Source organism: Myotis lucifugus, unplaced genomic scaffold (genome assembly GCF_000147115.1).
Source record: "Myotis lucifugus unplaced genomic scaffold, Myoluc2.0 scaffold_285, whole genome shotgun sequence".
NCBI classification, from domain to species: Eukaryota; Metazoa; Chordata; class Mammalia; order Chiroptera; family Vespertilionidae; genus Myotis; species Myotis lucifugus.
In genome coordinates this window covers 179,478-196,753 of record NW_005871333.1, presented here as the reverse complement: position 1 = coordinate 196,753, position 17,276 = coordinate 179,478, and the positions used below count along the sequence as shown (strand labels likewise).

Sequence of the window (17,276 nt, the reverse complement as noted above, 5' to 3'; positions counted from 1 at the left end):
CCAGCTGTGGAGAGGACACAGCTGCTGGCTGAGGCCCAAACCAACGACCCTTGGGTGGCTTCTTAGAATCGTCATTTCTGTGTCTCATTGGATTAATACACATTAGCACAGGGTTAGGTTCTGAATTCCATCAGCTATTTTCCATGGATAAGTTGCTTCCTAAGCCTCAGTTTCCCCATGTGTGACATGAGAATAGTGCCCATGTTGGGGGGCATGGCTATGAGGACTAGAGATATGTGTATAAAGTGCCTGGCACATGGTATCCGCTCAATAAATGGTAGCTATTGTTACGAGTGGTATATAAGTGTGTGTCCTTTATTTCCTACCTCTTCCATGAGACTACTCAGTGCTTAAGTAACATACAATAAGAGTTACTTTCTATTAAAATTTAAAAAAGCAAAGCCAGATATAATTAAAATCAATTTTTAAAAAAGCAAAACCAGATATAATTAAAACCAGATATAAAAGATCAAGATGAGGTAGGAAACTCTGTAGATATACAGGCTATAATATTCTTAGCAGATGCTACTAGTTATACCTTAAATTTAACTGTTAGCTTCCCTGATGCCAAAGCAAAAGGGGAAAGACCGTCACTATCCCACCGTCCCGCCCACCTAACCAGCCTTTCTTCTTCCCCAGATGAACCAGCAGTGCTGGAGATGGACGACCTTGACCGCCTGGGCATTCGGCTGGCCGAGGGGATGGATCCAGACTCCGTGTCTCTAGCTTCTGTGACAGCTCTCACCACCAATGTCTCCAACAAGCGGTGAGTGGGCAGAGCCCCACATCCCCAATTGCCCCCCACCCCCACCCCAATCAGGCAGGAATGTTAGAATTTGGGTTCATCTGAACCTGCCCCTTTCTTCTTCTCCTGGCTGTCTCTCAGCTCTCCTGCGGCAAGTCGGCACAGCCGTGGCATACTCAGCCCCACACTGGGCGCCTTATGTGCCGAACCAGCTCAGCCAGGTTCGGTGAGCCTGAGAGGGCGCGGTGAAGGATTGAGAAAAAGACAGACAAGAGAATAAAAGCTGGGTCTGAGTGGGACGCTGTCCTCTGTGATGGAGAGAGCTAGCGACAGTGCCACGGGCTACAACCCGTGTCTTTATTTTATAGCAGATTCCACAAGGCAAAGTAAGGGCGTGGTCAAGATGTTTACAACATTCTCATGGGTTTCAATCCTACTCAACTGCATGCACCTGAACTCTATCAAGCCCACATCACTCAGACACGTGGGGCCACGTGTTCGGACCATAGGTTCAAGCTTACAACTACAGCTGTTGGCTATAATTGTGCTGGGAGGGCTCTGCCCTCCAAGCTGGGACTTGCACGTGGCCATGAGAGGACTGTGCCCTCATTAGTCCGAGGCTTGAACCTGGCCAAACACTGTAGCCGCTCTCCACACTCTCCCTGCAAAGGCAGAGTGCAGCAGTGGTGGGCCTGTTCCCAAGGCACCGAATACCTCCAGGCCCAGGGCAATCACAGAGCCATCCAGCCCGTATTTGAACCTGCTGTTCTGATGCCTGCCTCCCTGTTAATTATGCTATTGCTTAGTCCTCTCTGTTGGGGCCTCCGAAAACTACTCCCCATTCTGTTTGACAGTCTTGGGTGTTTGAAGACCACAGTTCTGTCCTTCCGCCCTTCTCCAAAATCTAACCACGGCCAGAGAGGGCCCCCCTCCTCCCCTGCAAGCAACCCCCTTACACCAGGCCTGACTGTATGTTCTCCTCCTCAGATCCAAGCCAGACATTAAGATGGAGCCAAGTGCCGGGCGGCCCATGGATTACCAGGTGGGTGGGCCAACTAGAGTCCTCAAGCCTTTCAGACTCTGCTCGGTGGGGGTAGGGATGTGGCCTGGCTAGATGTGCATTTCAGACTCTGTGGAGGCAGGGATCTGGGGGTCCTGGACAACCTCAGCCAGATATAAATCCCCCGAGTAAGCTTGTCCCTGGGAGGCACACAGAGAAGCAGCACAAAAAGAGAGGTACAAACCCAAAGGGGAGCTTGAAAACTCTGTTTATGCTGCTCAAAGCCCTCCCAGGATTCCGTGTCCAGAACTGGACTTCATACAGTAAGAGGGACCTAGAGGAACCGTAGAGACCAAGGAGCACCCCCTCCCTCCAAAAAAAAATCACAACAATCAAGAGCCTCTGAAGAAAGATTTCTTCAGTGCATTTTTAAAAATTGTTGTATTAAATTCTGTAAGTAATGTCAACCCTGTTTATCTATAGATAGTGAGAGTGGGTGTTTCTTCTTGTTTTTGCTCCTCTGTATTCTCTGAAATTAACACAATCTTTTTGTATGTTCCTAAAACGAAGACAAAATGGCTGAGACAGGGAGAGATCGACAGCTGTAAGATTACTGTGGCCACAGTGCAGACCGGTCACTGCTGGGACAAGGCCATAGGGGTAGCTGGACAGCAGTGCGGCCCTCCCAGCCTGGGACGTTATGGGAGCACAGCTCCGCCGACGCCGGGCATTAGAGAAGACACGAGAAGCTGTAGGCACATACAGGAGAGACTTTGTTGTAGATCGAATGGCCATTGCTGCTACAGGAGCCACCTGACAAAGTAGTTCTTCAAAGTAGCCCAGCCCCCTGCCTGGTCAGTGGTAACTTATATACACACCAAATGGAGGAGGCCTCGTGCCAGTGATACACGCCAAACAGAAGAGGCCTTACGCCAGTTCGTGACACTCATGCTACATTAACAAACAGGTTACATCCTCGCCTGCATGTATGCGTATGATGGCAAATTGGCCTTGATCATCTGGCGTACTCTGATTAGGGTTCCCACAGACCTGATCCTCAGCTTGGCAGGACCACACCCTCAATCTTGTCTCTTTTCCCAGAGTTGCTCAGAGCCTGAGAGGCTGAATTACATCAACACACCTCACAATAGGCTACTGTACAAGCCAGAAGCACCTAGTGCCTATTTATAAACTGAAAGCAGGAAGGGCGAAGAGACCATCCATTGCTTAGACCTCCCCTTGGTGGCTAAGGAGACCCAGCTATAGGTCAGGAGACTGCTGGGTATTCCTAGCATTGAGTGGGTATGCTGTCCGGTGAGAGGGGACAGAGCCTTCGGGAGACCCCACCTGGCCTAGGTACCAGCGCCAGACCCCAGAATCAGTGTGAGTCCCCTCTCCTAGGTTAGAGCTTATCTTTTATGCCCAATTCCCAGAGCCCTTGCACACCACCTCAAAGACAGCCCCACCTCATCTCGCTCAGGTGATGATGTCATGTAGTAGATGGCACCTTTCTTTGTATCAAATACATCTGTTCATGTTTTCTCCAGACACACCTTGTTTCCCTTCATCCTCACTTCAGTCCCTGACCATCTGTTCAGGTGGAAAAATAGCCCCAGACAGTGTCAAATGGCCCTCCCCCTGTGGTTTTAGAAAACCTCAAGCCACTGGGCTTCTTAAAGGTTCGGGTATGTCACCCTCACCTCTCTGCAAAAATTCAAGCATAGAGTGTTCTAAGACTTCTGAGGGCTTTTCCAGGGGACTGGGCTCAGGGCTTGACTCCTCTGTGTGCTGAGAACAGGAAAATTCCAAAGAACAAAGACCCCGTAGTCAGATATTGTTGCCTCCACAGCGTCACCAGCCTGCCAGGTAAGGGCACACAGAAAATGGAGTCGTTGCTCTTAATGGAACTGTATTTTCTGAAGGTTTACCATATGCTAGATACTAGGTCAGGAGCCGTATATGTGTTGTCCATTTAAGTTAATGTCATTCTTAGAACCCTCTAAATATAGGTATTACTACGAGACATTGAGAGCCAGAGAAGGTAAGGAGCTTGACCAGGTCACAGTCACTCAGAGCTAGATCCAGGGTTCAGACCTGAGGGTGTCTGACTGCAGCAGCGAGAACGACTCATTTCTAATTTAACCCTCTGGACAGTCGCCCCCTCTGCTCCCTGGTCAGCTTCCGCTTGCTGCCTGCTGCTTGTTTTCCAAAGCTCTTTCAGGCTGCTTCCTGCCAGAGGCTTTTGTTAACTAAACAGACACTCTCCCTCCAAACACTGCACACAATCTGAATGGAACAGAACAGTTGTCATTAACCTGGCAACTCGGGATTTCCTGACAGGTTCATTTACATCTCAACTGCAAGTGTTAGCACACTTAGAGAGAGAGCGGGAAGGATGCAAATGAGGAATTATTCTTGTTGCCAGTAAATACAACATAGAAAGCAAGAAACCCTGCCAGAGGGAACTCTACTGTCTTGGAGAACTTGGCTTTGCTGAGTTAGAAAGGCCTCAGAAAGTGTGCCGCACCAGCACGGCCAAGGGTGACCCTGAGAGGGGGCGGCGAAGGATTGAGAAAAGACAGACAAGAGAATGAAAGCTGGGTCTCGGCAGGACGCTGCCTCTCTGATGGAGAGACAGCGACGATGCCTGCAAGCTGAGTCTTTATTTTATAGCAGATTCCACGAGGCAAAGTAAGGGCGTGGTCAAGATGTTTACACTGTTCCAAGCTACTCAACTACATGCACCTGAACTCTATCAAGCCCACATCACTCAGGCACGTGGGGCCAAGTGTTCGGACCATAGGTTCAAGCTCACAACTACAGCTGTTGGCTATAATTGTGCTGGGAGGGCTCTGCCCTCCAAGCTGGGACTTGCACGTGGCCATGAGAGGACTGTGCCCTCTCATTAGTCCGAGGCTTGAACCTGGCCAAACACTGTAGCTGCTCTCCACAAGAAAGCACAGCCAGTTGGTGACAGGAGAGGGACTTAGCTGGACTCAGATTCAGGAAGGATCCTGAGGCCTCAGAACAGTGAAAAGACCATGGCATACTCCTACCCGCTATTCCCTCTGTGTAGGATGTACGTAATGTGCAAACCCTGTTATGATTATTGACATCTCAAAAGCGAGAAGCCACAGTCTCTTCCTCGTGAATATGCAGTTTCCCATCAGAGTGAGCAAAGGCCGGCCCTTGGCAGAGATGTTCCTGGCGGATGATGAAGTCTTGAGTCTATTCCCTCAATATGCAAGTTCAATATTCTCTCTTCCCAGCACCAAGACCTTACACGTTTTCACCTCCAAACATCTCTCCAGTTTCCACCTCTCTGTCATCTTCCTCCCACTGGCCCTAGACCCCAGCCTTGACTGCAGTATTGCACCCACTTCTTCTCTGGTCTCCCCACCCTCAGATTACTTCCTCCACTGCATCCTCTACCATCTTCTCAAAATGCAGATCTGGTCATGTCACATCTCTGCCACCAGGAGTTGCAGGAAGGTAAAGGATCTTTAGAAGAAAGTGCTAAAGGGGCATCTCCTCTCCTCTCCAGCTCCCAGCTAGTGTTCTTACAGCATGATCAGATCGCTCAGAAGCAGGTCACGAAGCACTATGACTCTTGGGTTCTCCCAAGACAAAGGTATAGATTTACATTTAGCATTGTTCCTTGCGATGGCTTTATGCAGCCACCTAGGGATTATGTGTCTTATCTTGGAAGGAGAAGGTGGAATAGTCAATTACGAAAAGTGCTTCTTGATCAGCTGTCAGTCAGACCCACTGTGGCTCTATTTGCCCCTTCACCTTCCATCCAGGAAAAATAAAGTCCTCTGCTGATGATTATTTTATAATCATCAATTAATGGGAGGGGAAGGATGGCCAATCCCCTCCCTCGTGTTTTGTGTGTTTTGTTTTGTTTTAAATTTCAAGTCCCAGTGATGCATTCCTCTCCACAGAGCGCCACTTGGGGCAGGAGCAGCAGGATGGCATTCCCAGAGCATAAACATTTAAATATATGCTGCTTTTAAAATAGCACCATATGAGGCTACACTAGCACCATGCAGTGGCCTCAAGTGTGCGTTCTCAGGGTTCCCCCTGGGGCCACCACTCAGCCAGCAAAGAGTACCCTGAGCCTCTCTTCTCCCTTTTACTTCATTCAACCCTCTGCCCTCCTTCTCTCTCCACCTCTGACCTCCTGTGTGTCAGAGCTGCCAGCCAGGGCTGTCTACCATCATGGGCTCTGCTCAGTGGAGGAAGGTGGAAACACTGGGTCCTGAAAAGGCTGTTATCATGGCCGGGCCTCTGTTTGAAAATCATAAAAACGGACCAACTGCTCATGTTGGGAAGGTTAATCTCCTGATGGCATGTTTTTAGTACCTTATTATGCCAAATCTGTGTCTGTCTCTTCCTAGTCTTGGGTTACCTCAGGTCCTGTTTTTGTTGTTGTTTGGTTGGGTTGTTTTTTTTTTAATGGAAGGGAGGAGATGGGTTAATTGTGGGGAAATGATGAGATTTAAAAATATATATTTGGTATAAAAAGTTTCATCGGGGTCAAAACTCTAAAACTACTGTGCAAAGAATATTCTGGAAGGACTTCTAATGTCTATTTACTCTCTTCACAGTAAACTCTGAGTTACGTTAATTAGCTCTATTTCCTTCTGAGCTCCCTTAAGAAATGGTGATTACTGAACTTCTTCAACGCTCCAGATTCTGAGCTCCATTCCCTTGGTACTTCTAATTCCAAACAGAAATGCTTGAGTTCATAGTTCAAGTGCTACTTCAATTAGTAAATGTTCCAGTTCTGTATACTTTCCTAGCAACATTCTCATTGGCATCGGAGTTTCTATTTTTCTTAACATCTTTCGTTTTGATGTGTAAAATTTTCTTGGCCTTTAGCGTATTTATAAGACTCTCGTGGACACGGTGGATGATAATTGTTGTGATTATTCTTTTTTATGAAAAGGGAAAATGATTCTCTTGAGTGAAATCATATTTAGAAGCTGCATCAAAGCACAGCAATTAAAATACCAGATCTCCAAGAGGAGAAGCATGAAAGGCAACCTGTACAGTTTCACTAGAAGAAACGTGCTGAAGGAAATGCTAATTCTAGCTCAGCAAAGCCCCTTTTGTTAAAATGCAAGTTCAAGAGAGTCGACTGAGACGATCGTGAGCATCAGACAGACCCTGTCCTCTTGGGAGACCAACCATTTAACTGAAGGCTGCCTTTATTCTGGCTGAACCAGCTCCAGGGCTCACACATCTTCCCCTCTGGCCTCCCTCTCTCCTGCCTGCAGGTCAGCATCACGGTGATCGAGGCTCGGCAGCTGGTGGGCCTGAACATGGACCCCGTGGTGTGCGTGGAGGTGGGTGACGACAAGAAGTACACGTCTATGAAGGAGTCCACTAACTGCCCCTACTACAATGAGGTCAGTGCCCGTGGCCCCAGGTCGGGAAAGGGACCTCCCAAATATGGCAGGAGGCTGGGTCCAATAGGAGCATCTGAGAGTCAAGAGGCACAAAGGGCTACCAGCAGGGGTGACCTTGACCTACCCTGTTACTACCACTAGAACACTGACCTGCAATCTAGAGTCTGTGAACCCCAATCTAGATCCCAGCCTGACTCTGGTCTGGCCGGGGCCACCCTTTGAAAGGAGCACCCCCCAGGCACTCCCGTGCAGCCCTCAGCAGTGAGTGTCTCTGTGAATCTCACGCCCTAAGGCCTGGCCCCAGCCGTTTCCGAGGACAGAGCCCTGGGGCAGTGTCCCCATTCCAGGCCCTGCCCGTGGTGGCACTGGCGCGTTAATGAGCACTTGCTGTGCACCAGGCACTCTTCTGAATGCTTTAGGTGTGTCATCTCTTCTGACTCCCACAACAGCCAGAGGCTGTCACCATGAACCCCGTTTTACACCTGGGGCATTGAGGCTCCTGGAGAAAGAACTTGCCCAGGTGCTAAGCGCCAGGGTTGGGCTCTGCCTGCTCACCCTCCTGTGAGGCTGCCTTTGTGCTGCCTGCACCGCTGTGGGGCTCCTTCCAGAGCCCTGGCCTGGAATCTTGGGGTGAGAGAGAGAGAGAAAGCCAGGTGCCCACTCCTGTTCTTTGCAGCCATGTGAGGCCACATCAAGGTCAAAGGACCTCAGAGACCTTCTAGTTCGGTCTCCCCATCTTGTTGAGATTAGAGAGTACTGTGGATGGAAACAGGCCCAGCCTGTCCAGCCTCAGCCCAGCACTCTCTCTGCCACCTTGGATGGCCACCCCAGACCCACCACCTTGACTCTGGGCTCCAGGGGGACCCATCTTAATCATCTTTGATCCCTGGCCCTCCCTTTCCTTCAGGGGGCATCTAGTCTGCTTTTCCCCGTGGCTCCAGAGGGGTGCCAGATTGGCCCAAATAAGGCATCTGTGCCCTGTGTCCCAGGGTCTGTCCTGAGTGGTGAGGGCTGAGGGGCCTTCTGTAACTACGGGGAGGGCATCTCTTGGGAACTGTGGGAGCACCAAGCCCTGCATCTTCCGTTAGAAAACCTGGGCACACTTCTGCCCTTCGTAGGGGCTCTGTCTAGGGTAGGGCCTGGCCAAAGTCTCCTGTGTGACCACAGACAGACCCTGTTCTCACAGCTGGTTTCCCACAGGCCCACAAGGGCTAGAACGCCAGGAACCCCACCCCCCCCGCCCCGCCCACACACACACACGCACACACCCCATCCCAATGTTCTGGCTCAACGTCTCTGACACACCTTATGTCAGGACTCATCCCTGACTGGAAAAGCCTTCAGCCGAGATAACGGCTTACTTTCCCCTAACAGACATGGAGACAGGTTCCCTTGGCCTTCCACGGTTATTTGATAGGGGCAAAGCCGCATCACCTTGCACCAGCCCAACGCACCTCATGTTTCATTCAAATGGCTTCTTCTTTCCCAAGGAAATAGTTGCTCTCCCTACTCTGTGGTTCCTCAACAAACTCCTACTCACCCTACAGGGCCCAGCTCAAATGCCCTTGCCACTGAGCAGCCTTCCCTGCACTCTCCGGGTCAGAGGTCAGTGCACCTCTCTCTGTGTGACAGTAATGTCCCTGAATTGTGGTTGGTCCTTCGTGTCTCTGTCTCCCTGGTGGACTGGAGGCTCCCTCCCAGTCTCCTGCATCGTGTGGCCCAGCCCAGAGCCTGGCATGTACCTGGAGGGGTTTGGGGACACTCTGCTGAGTGGATACTCACCCAAAGGAAGAAACAAACACCTGCTGAGCATCTGCTGTGGACCGGGCCCATGTCTGCCAACACGGGGACTGTAAAGGCAACAGTTTCTGCCCCAACGGGCCACCTCCCAGTTCCAGCCTCGAAACCACTTTCTAAACTCCATATTTATATCCACGAAGACTATGCATTTCACTCAAGCGGGTCTTAACTTTGTTCTTGGTCACAGTTTTGTTCTTTTTTCACAAACCCAAGTAGCTGATTTATTCAGTTTCTGTTTCCTCTCTCCAGCCCAGCACTATGGTGATTTTGGGCGGGTAACTTTTGGTGTAAGGGACTGTCCTGTGCATTGTAGGATGTTAAGCAGCATCACTGGCTTTGACCCAGTAGATGCCAATAACGATTCCCTATCCAGTCGTAGCAACCAAAAATGTTTCGATATTTCCAAATGTCCCCTGGGAGTCTCAGCACGTCTCGCCCCCTCCCCCCCATTAAGAAGCACCACCCTAAACTATCTTCCCATGATTCCTCCCAACCACATTCCTCTTCGTTGAAAAATACCCTCCTGGTCCCAGAGGTGTACTGCTTCTGGCTAATTCTTAGTTAAGGAAAACCTTCCTTTGGCTCCAGTAATCACAAGAGAGAGAGGTGAGAACCATCGACATGACTTAGCAGATTTCTAAACGGTTACAAAAAGAAAATATGCTCAGGAAGTGCAAGGAATGTGACCACAGACCGCTCCGAGAGTGCAAGTCCGGCTGTCCTCAGCCAGCTCGCTCTCCTGGGGCTGGCACAGCTCTCAGGCACCTGGCCGGCCGTGGCCCGACTGCCTGGCTCTGGACCCGTCTTTGTGTGCAGGAAGGCTCAGGACCTGCCCTCCCAGAACTACCTGACCAGGCCAAGACCCCTTCTCTGTGGATGCATCTGGTCCCGGCCACCGGCATCTTCCTTCTGCCTGAACCACCTCTCCCCTTTGCCCTGGATCTTTCTCTTGCTGCATCCCAACGAATCTGGCATTATGGCGTTCACTCAACACCATCCACTCTGCCTTTACGTCCCTTTTGGCTCCACCTTTGCCTATAAGGTGTTCTACTCTCACATATTCTAACTACAGCTACCGGAAATCATGTATGCTCAACGACAGGAACTACACATCTGTCTGTCTATCTCCTATCGATCTATCCAACTATCCAGCCATCTAGCTATGCCTTTCCTCAAGCCCACATATCTCCTTAGTGACCACCTCTCCCCTCCCATTCACAGTCTGACCACGTGACTTGTCTCCACTTTCTCACCTCCCACTCACGCCTCAATCTCTACCATCGTTTCTGTTCCATGACTTCACTGAAACTGCCCATCTTTAACTGCACCAAGGACCGGCTGTCCCTCAGTGCAACATCCACCCCCTCTCCCTGACTGGCCGTTTCCTCTCATCCACTCGCCGGTCCCTCCCCTGGGACCTCTGGGGCCCTCTCCTGCCCGCTCCTCCCTCCCCGCCTTTCTTGGCCTCGCTGGCTCTGCCCACGGCTGAAATGCAGTGCCTCTAGGAGCCCTGCCCCCGGCCTGCTTCCCTCCGACACACTCCCCGGGCACCTCCCCCCGCCCCAAGGCGTCAGTTGCCATCTGCGTGTCTGGCTCCCCACCGTCTCTCCAGAGCTTCCGTCCCCCACCTGCCGTATTGCTGCCATGCTAGCAGCTGGTGCTTGTTGGGCGCTGACCATGGGCACCCCTGCGTGACAGAGGTCGTTTCATTGAGACTTCAACACCACACACCTGCTCCCCCCGCCCCTGTGAATGATGTCCCTGGCAGGTCAACCTGACAGCTCTGAATCATTCTCCCCACATCACAGAGGGATAAACTGAGGCTCAGAAGAAGCAGCGATGGGTCCAACAGTCAAAGCTCAGTCTGTCTGTCTCTGCAGCCACACCTTCACCCACAGCCAAGAGCAGAACCTCCTGAGATCTTCCCCCTAAATACATGGGCAACATTTCTTCCTTCTGCCCACAAGTTCACCAAAGCGGGGTGCCTCCGCTCCTCCCCACACCCTCATTCCCTGCGCCTGCCCACCAAGGCCAGAGAGATGGGTGGGCACCGCCCCTGGGAGGGGCAGCTCCCAACTTGAGAGGACAGTCCACGCCCACAGCATTTGCCATTCCCAGCGGTTTACATGCCTTCGTACCCCAGATTCATCGGTTCCAAAGCTCCCGTTTTCCGTTTTAACATCTCCGAAATGGGCTGCATCTCCGATGGCTGAATGGCGATGCCTATGTAGCTCATATAACCACGACGTATCGTACAGTCCCAACACGTCTCTAAGGAGGCGGTCATTGTCCGCCTTGTTCAGCTCAGGAAACTGAGGGCCAGAAAATGTTGCTCAAGGCCACACAGCTAGAAAGGGGCTAAACAGGGGCTACAAACCCAGTCTCCCGGCCCCCAACCCAGGGCTGCTCCATCGACTGCCCCCCTCCCTCCCCCTCCCACACTAGGTGGCACTGGCTCTGCCTAGGGGTTGGGGTATGGCCCTCATGTTGGGGCCCAGCCTCCTACCCGCCCAGGTCAGGGAGGACCAGTGGCTGCCACTGCTGCTCACCTGAACTTGGGGGCTCAGGGGAAATGGCCGGGGTGCAGACAGGCACTGCCAGGAGGGAGGGGCCCAGCACTGCCCCCGGGTGTTAGCTGCTGCCCACCCGGTGACAGCCGGCCTGGGTCCTTCCCCCCTCCAGTACTTCGTCTTCGACTTCCACGTCTCTCCTGACGTCATGTTCGACAAGATCATCAAGATCTCGGTGAGTGGGGAGCAGCCCCTGGCAGGCAGGCCTTCGGCTCACACTGCACCTTCGTGCAAACTTGGAAAGGGCGCCCCTCGGGGAAAACCAGCCACAAAAAGGCAGCCCTGCACCCCGACACACAGCTGGGCAAGCGGGGCGCAGGCTGGGTTTGAGCCCCTCTCGCCCCATAGCTGGGTGGCAGCGCAGTGCACAACCTACTCACCTGTACTGGCAACCAGCCAAAGCAGGCCAGGGCAGGGGGGCTGATCTGAGCCTCGAGGCCCCCCCTACCCTCATACCCGGCCAAACGCTCTCCTGCTTCACCCAGAGGCTTGGGTCCCCAGAAAGACTGAGGTGGTGCCACCATCAGTCACCCCACCCCGCCCCTGCCCCTCGAAAGCCTCAGCCCCGCCCTGACTGGTGGCTGGTGGTTCTGCCCGGAAGGTGATTCACTCCAAGAACCTGCTGCGCAGCGGCACCCTGGTGGGGTCCTTCAAAATGGATGTGGGAACCGTGTACTCCCAGCCCGGTGAGTAGCTGCGGCCACGCCAGCATCGGTGCACACGGCTCGGGGAGCCTGGGCTCTCGGTCTCCCCACCCTGGCGGTCCCTGGCTCATGTATACACACACCACACACATACGCACACATAAGTAAGCACAGCCACACCCCGGCGGTCCCGGTGGGGCCGTGAGCACACACAGCCGTCAGGGATGCGAGTGATGGGTGCTCCGCCTTATATGCACCAGTCTGCTGGCACCCTGGGGAGACCCAGAGCTGCAGACTGCCCCTCTGCTGGGATGAGTGGCATCACCCCTTCTACAGTTGAGGGGCCTGGGGCTCTGGGAAGGGCCAGGGCTTTCCCAGTCTCCCAGCTGGTCTGGGGTGACACCGGGCTGTGTGACTCCTGAGCCCCCACTGAGCCCCACTGTCCTCAAAGCCCACCACCTGGCCAGGTGGATCCATGGGCGTACAACCTGGCACGGGGCTCCCCTAGCCCTGAAGGGAACCTGCCACTCACGGTGCAGTCACGACGCCATTAGGCCTTTTGACAGTGGCAGTACCATGTCAGCCAGGCTGTCACATTGGACCCTCACAGAACAGGGAGGTAGGCACCAGCCGTCCTTCCCATTTCCAGGCGAGATCAAAGCAGCCAAGAGAAGTTAAGCGGCTTGAAGGTGCCACTCAATTATTACGTTGAACAAATTGGAGCTTTTTCATGGTTCAACCTAATAGACTCTTGGCTGGTACACATCATGGCTGCGACTCAGACGGGGGGACATGCGCCTTGTTAGGGATGGGTCTGAGTTGTGGTAGAAGGTGAAGGGGAGAGGGGAAGAGGGAAGTTCTGAGCCTTTCATGCAGCAAGGCCAGGGCTTCCCTCTGCTCGCAATCAGCTTTAAAGTGAAGCTTAAGCCCAGCTGGCATGGCTCAGTGGTTGAGCATCGACCTATGAACCAGGTCACGGTTTGATTCCCAGTCAGGGCACATGCCTGGGTTGTGGGTTCAATCCCCAGTAGGGGGCGTGCAGGAGGCAGCCGATCAGTGACCCATCCTGGAATGGCCTCTTCCCCTGATACCTGCCCTTTCCTCCACACTGTCCAGGTCTCCACACTGTCCCAGGTCCTGGGGTTACTGGGGTGACACTAACCTGTCTTTAGGAGACTTTCCGTCTGAAATTGGACAGACAATAAGTAGTTAATCACTTGTCCGTGAGACAGGAGTGTGCTTATGGAACGGCAAGAACACCAAAAGGGTCAGGTTTAGCAATTCCGAGAAAGTCAGGGAAGGCTGCATGGAAGAGGAGACACTTACGCAAAGGAAGTAGACGTTTAAACAGGGAGGAGAATGGTTGGGGCAGAGGGAGAGCAGGGATGAGGTCATCCCAAGCTCAAAGGCCAGCAGCCACAACGGCATGAAGGAGTGAAATAGCGAGTGAATTATTCAGAGGGGTCAGCAGCTTTGCCTCGCAGGAGCACAGGGATGGGGTGGGACGAGCAGAATGAGTAGGAAGAGCTGTATCCAGAGGCCCCACAGGCCATGCTAAGGTCTGTGGTCTTACCCCGAGCACTGGGGAGCCCCCAGTGAGAGAGGGGAGCCTCTCTGAAGGCTCTGCTGGCAGCCGTGTGCAGGTGAGCGCAGGGGTTGGGGTAGGAGGGCTGCAGGCGGAGGAACCCATTAGGAGGCGGTCACACCACACACCTGGATACAAGCCCTTGCCCCAGCTGCCCCTGCTCAGGGACCTCTGTCCCCCTGGTCCAGAGGCAAGCAGAGCAGTGGCCCCTGGCCCAGGGGCACCTGATGGCTTCATCTAGGGGCCAAGAAGGCCCTCAGCTCTGCAGCTTTGCGGCCTGCCCGGAGGGCGGGTGCCCCTGGGAGGGGGCGCAGGTGCAGTCCCCGCTCCTCGCCACTGCAGAGCACCAGTTCCACCACAAGTGGGCCATCCTGTCCGACCCTGACGACATCTCGGCTGGGCTAAAGGGCTACGTGAAGTGTGACGTCGCAGTGGTGGGCAAGGGGGACAACATCAAGACGCCCCACAAGGCCAACGAGACGGAGGAGGATGACATTGAGGGGTGAGGCTCCCATCTTCCCCCGCCTGAGACCCGGCCTGGCCCGTCCTTCCCCAAAGGGAGTCCCTTGGGTGGACTGGCTCAGAGTCGTACCTTCCATCCCCCACCCCTGTTCTCACCCACCCCCAGACAGCCCACCTCCTCCTGGAAGGACTCTGGCCAGGGCTGGGGACACCTACGCTGGCCTCGGCACCCACAGACTCCTTGTCACAGGAGAGGAGGGACTGGGCAGAGCAGGGGCTCATGGAGATTGTCCCAGGCCCCAGGGGTGCGTAGATGCTAGGGCAGGAGCTGGGGTGCCCGGCCTGGTCCCTAGCTGTATGTGACGGCAGGAACTTGCTGCTCCCCGATGGCGTGCCCGCCGAACGCCAGTGGGCCCGCTTCTACGTGAAGATCTACCGAGCAGAGGGGCTGCCCCGGATGAACACCAGCCTCATGGCCAACGTGAAGAAGGCGTTCATTGGGGAGAACAAGGACCTGGTTGACCCCTATGTGCAAGTCTTCTTTGCTGGCCAGAAGGTACTGGGGTACAGAGTGCAGGGGCTGGGGTTTGGGGTGACGGGCATCAGATAGATGTGGGAGCCTAGGGGCTGACATGAGGCCAAATCAGAAGCCAGGAGACTGGCCTGAGAAGGGAGGAGAGTGAGAGATGAGGGCGCGCCAACTGAGAGGGGCAGGGGGCGGGGGGACTGGGAACTGTCTCAGCATGGACAGGCCTTAGGGAACCCTCCCCACCTCTGGGTCCTGGAGACCAAGAACTGAGGGGGAGCATCGAATGGAAGGAGAGTCTGAGAGGCTGGGGTGGGGAAGAGTGGAGGAGATAAGTACACACCATCTACATATACACACATGCACACACACATCACATATACGTACACACACAAACATGCATACACACACCACACACATATGCACACATTAGTAAGCACATACACGCATGCTCACACACAAACCCTATCGCTCACTCCCTCGCACAGGGCAAGACCTCGGTGCAGAAGAACAGCTACGAGCCGCTGTGGAATGAGCAGGTCGTCTTCACGGACCTGTTCCCCCCGCTCTGCAAACGCATGAAGGTGCAGATCCGCGACTCGGACAAGGTCAACGACGTGGCCATCGGCACCCATTTCATTGACCTGCGCAAGATCTCCAACGATGGGGACAAAGGTCAGCAGTGGCAGACGGAGGGGGGGGGTCCTGAAGGAAGGAGTAAATGAATGAGACCCCCCTTCAACCACCACCATCTTGCACCCCGGCCTGGAAGGTGCTGGGCACGGCGAGGGCATGGCAGCGGCTCCCACCTCAAGAAAGTCATGGCTAGGTCTGCAGAGCTGACTGGGCCTGCCGGAGCCCGGCTGCCTGGACTCGAACCCCAGCTCTGACAACGAGTCCCTGTGACCTGTGTACTATTCCCATCTGTAAAATGAAAATAACAATTATACATGTGTGTATATGCATGCATATCACATATAGATGTGCCCTATTGCCATAGTACCTATCTATAGACTTGTGGGCACAGACCCCTCCTACAGCCCAGGGGGCATGCTGGGTACCAGGGATACAGCGCGAGAGAAGCAGCCATTCCTGTCCTCACAGCGCTCACTGGGCTTAGGGGATGGATGTGTTCCCAAATGCTCGCAACCGAAGGATGGGGTCCTCAGCTCAGCAATCGGGAGGTGCAGGCTGGGACCCCCCAGAAGAGGCCCCTCTAACGCTTGCGGGCCCTGAGGTGTAACACAGGCCACTCCTCCCTCTCCGGCTCACAGGCTTCCTGCCCACGCTGGGCCCCGCCTGGGTGAACATGTACGGCTCCACACGCAACTACACGCTGCTGGACGAGCACCAGGACCTGAACGAGGGCCTGGGTGAGGGCGTGTCCTTCCGTGCCCGCCTCATGCTGGGCCTGGCGGTGGAGATCCTGGACACCTCCAACCCCGAGCTCACCAGCTCCACGGAGGTGCAGGTGGAGCAGGCCACGCCTGTGTCGGAGGTGAGGCCCCAGGAGGCTGTGCTGTCCTCCCTCCAGGTCCCGCAGCTCAGCCCCCTTCCCGCCATGGCAGCCTGGGCCCGGGCTCTGCCTGGGCAAAAGGAATTGGGCCTTCGGTCCTCCAGGGTCTGGGTGGGATGTGCCCACCAGCAGCCCCAGGACCTGTGGGAGGAGGCCTGGCCCAGCCCAGCATCCCCGTGAAGCTAACGATGGCTTCACCCACCTTCCCCACAGAGCTGCACGGGGAAAATCGAAGAATTCTTTTTATTCGGAGCCTTTCTGGAAGCCTCAATGATCGACCGGAAAAACGGAGAAAAGCCAGTTACCTTTGAGGTCACCATAGGTGAGTGCTTGGCCTCCGAGGGGACTTCAGGCCCCAGGCTTCTGGGTGGTCACTGCTAACCCTGCACCACAGCCCTGGTGGGAGGGAAACCGTGACCACTTTCCTCCGTGTGTCTTCCAGCGTGCACACTGCACACAGCGCATGCCCATGGGGCATACAACACAGCACATGCCCGTGGGGCACACAGAACATTCCCGTGGGGCACACAGAACATTCCCGTGGGGCACACAGCACATGCCCGTGGGGCACACAGAACATTCCCGTGGGGCACACAGCACATGCCCGTGGGGCACACAGCACATTCCCGTGGGGCACACAGAACATTCCCGTGGGGCACACAGCACATGCCCGTGGGGCACACAGAACATTCCCGTGGGGCACACAGCACATGCCCGTGGGGCACACAGCACATGCCCGTGGGGCACACAGAACATGCCCGTGGGGCACACAGAACATGCCCGTGGTGCACACAGAACATTCCCGTGGGGCACACAGCACATGCCCGTGGGGCACACAGAACATGCACGTGGGGCACACAGCACATGCCCGTGGTGCACACAGAACATGCCCGTGGGGCACACAGCACATGCCCGTGGTGCACACAGAACATGCCCGTGGGGCACACAGAACATGCCCGTGGGGCACACAGAACATGCCCGTGGTGCACACAGCACATGCCCGTGGGGCACACA

The 17,276-nt window shown here is 54.5% G+C and overlaps 1 protein-coding gene across 1 annotated transcript in view; it reads left to right on the top strand.

Annotated features, from left to right (window-relative positions):
* The window catches only part of OTOF (otoferlin), a 74,388-nt gene that overhangs the window by 36,014 nt on the left and 21,098 nt on the right, over positions 1 to 17,276 (top strand). Inside the window, 10 exon segments of the mRNA XM_006099853.3 lie at positions 640 to 766; positions 1,733 to 1,787; positions 7,028 to 7,159; positions 11,642 to 11,704; positions 12,131 to 12,215; positions 14,101 to 14,260; positions 14,590 to 14,776; positions 15,235 to 15,421; positions 16,021 to 16,244; positions 16,476 to 16,584. Coding sequence (XP_006099915.1) covers positions 640 to 766; positions 1,733 to 1,787; positions 7,028 to 7,159; positions 11,642 to 11,704; positions 12,131 to 12,215; positions 14,101 to 14,260; positions 14,590 to 14,776; positions 15,235 to 15,421; positions 16,021 to 16,244; positions 16,476 to 16,584 — 1,329 coding nt within the window.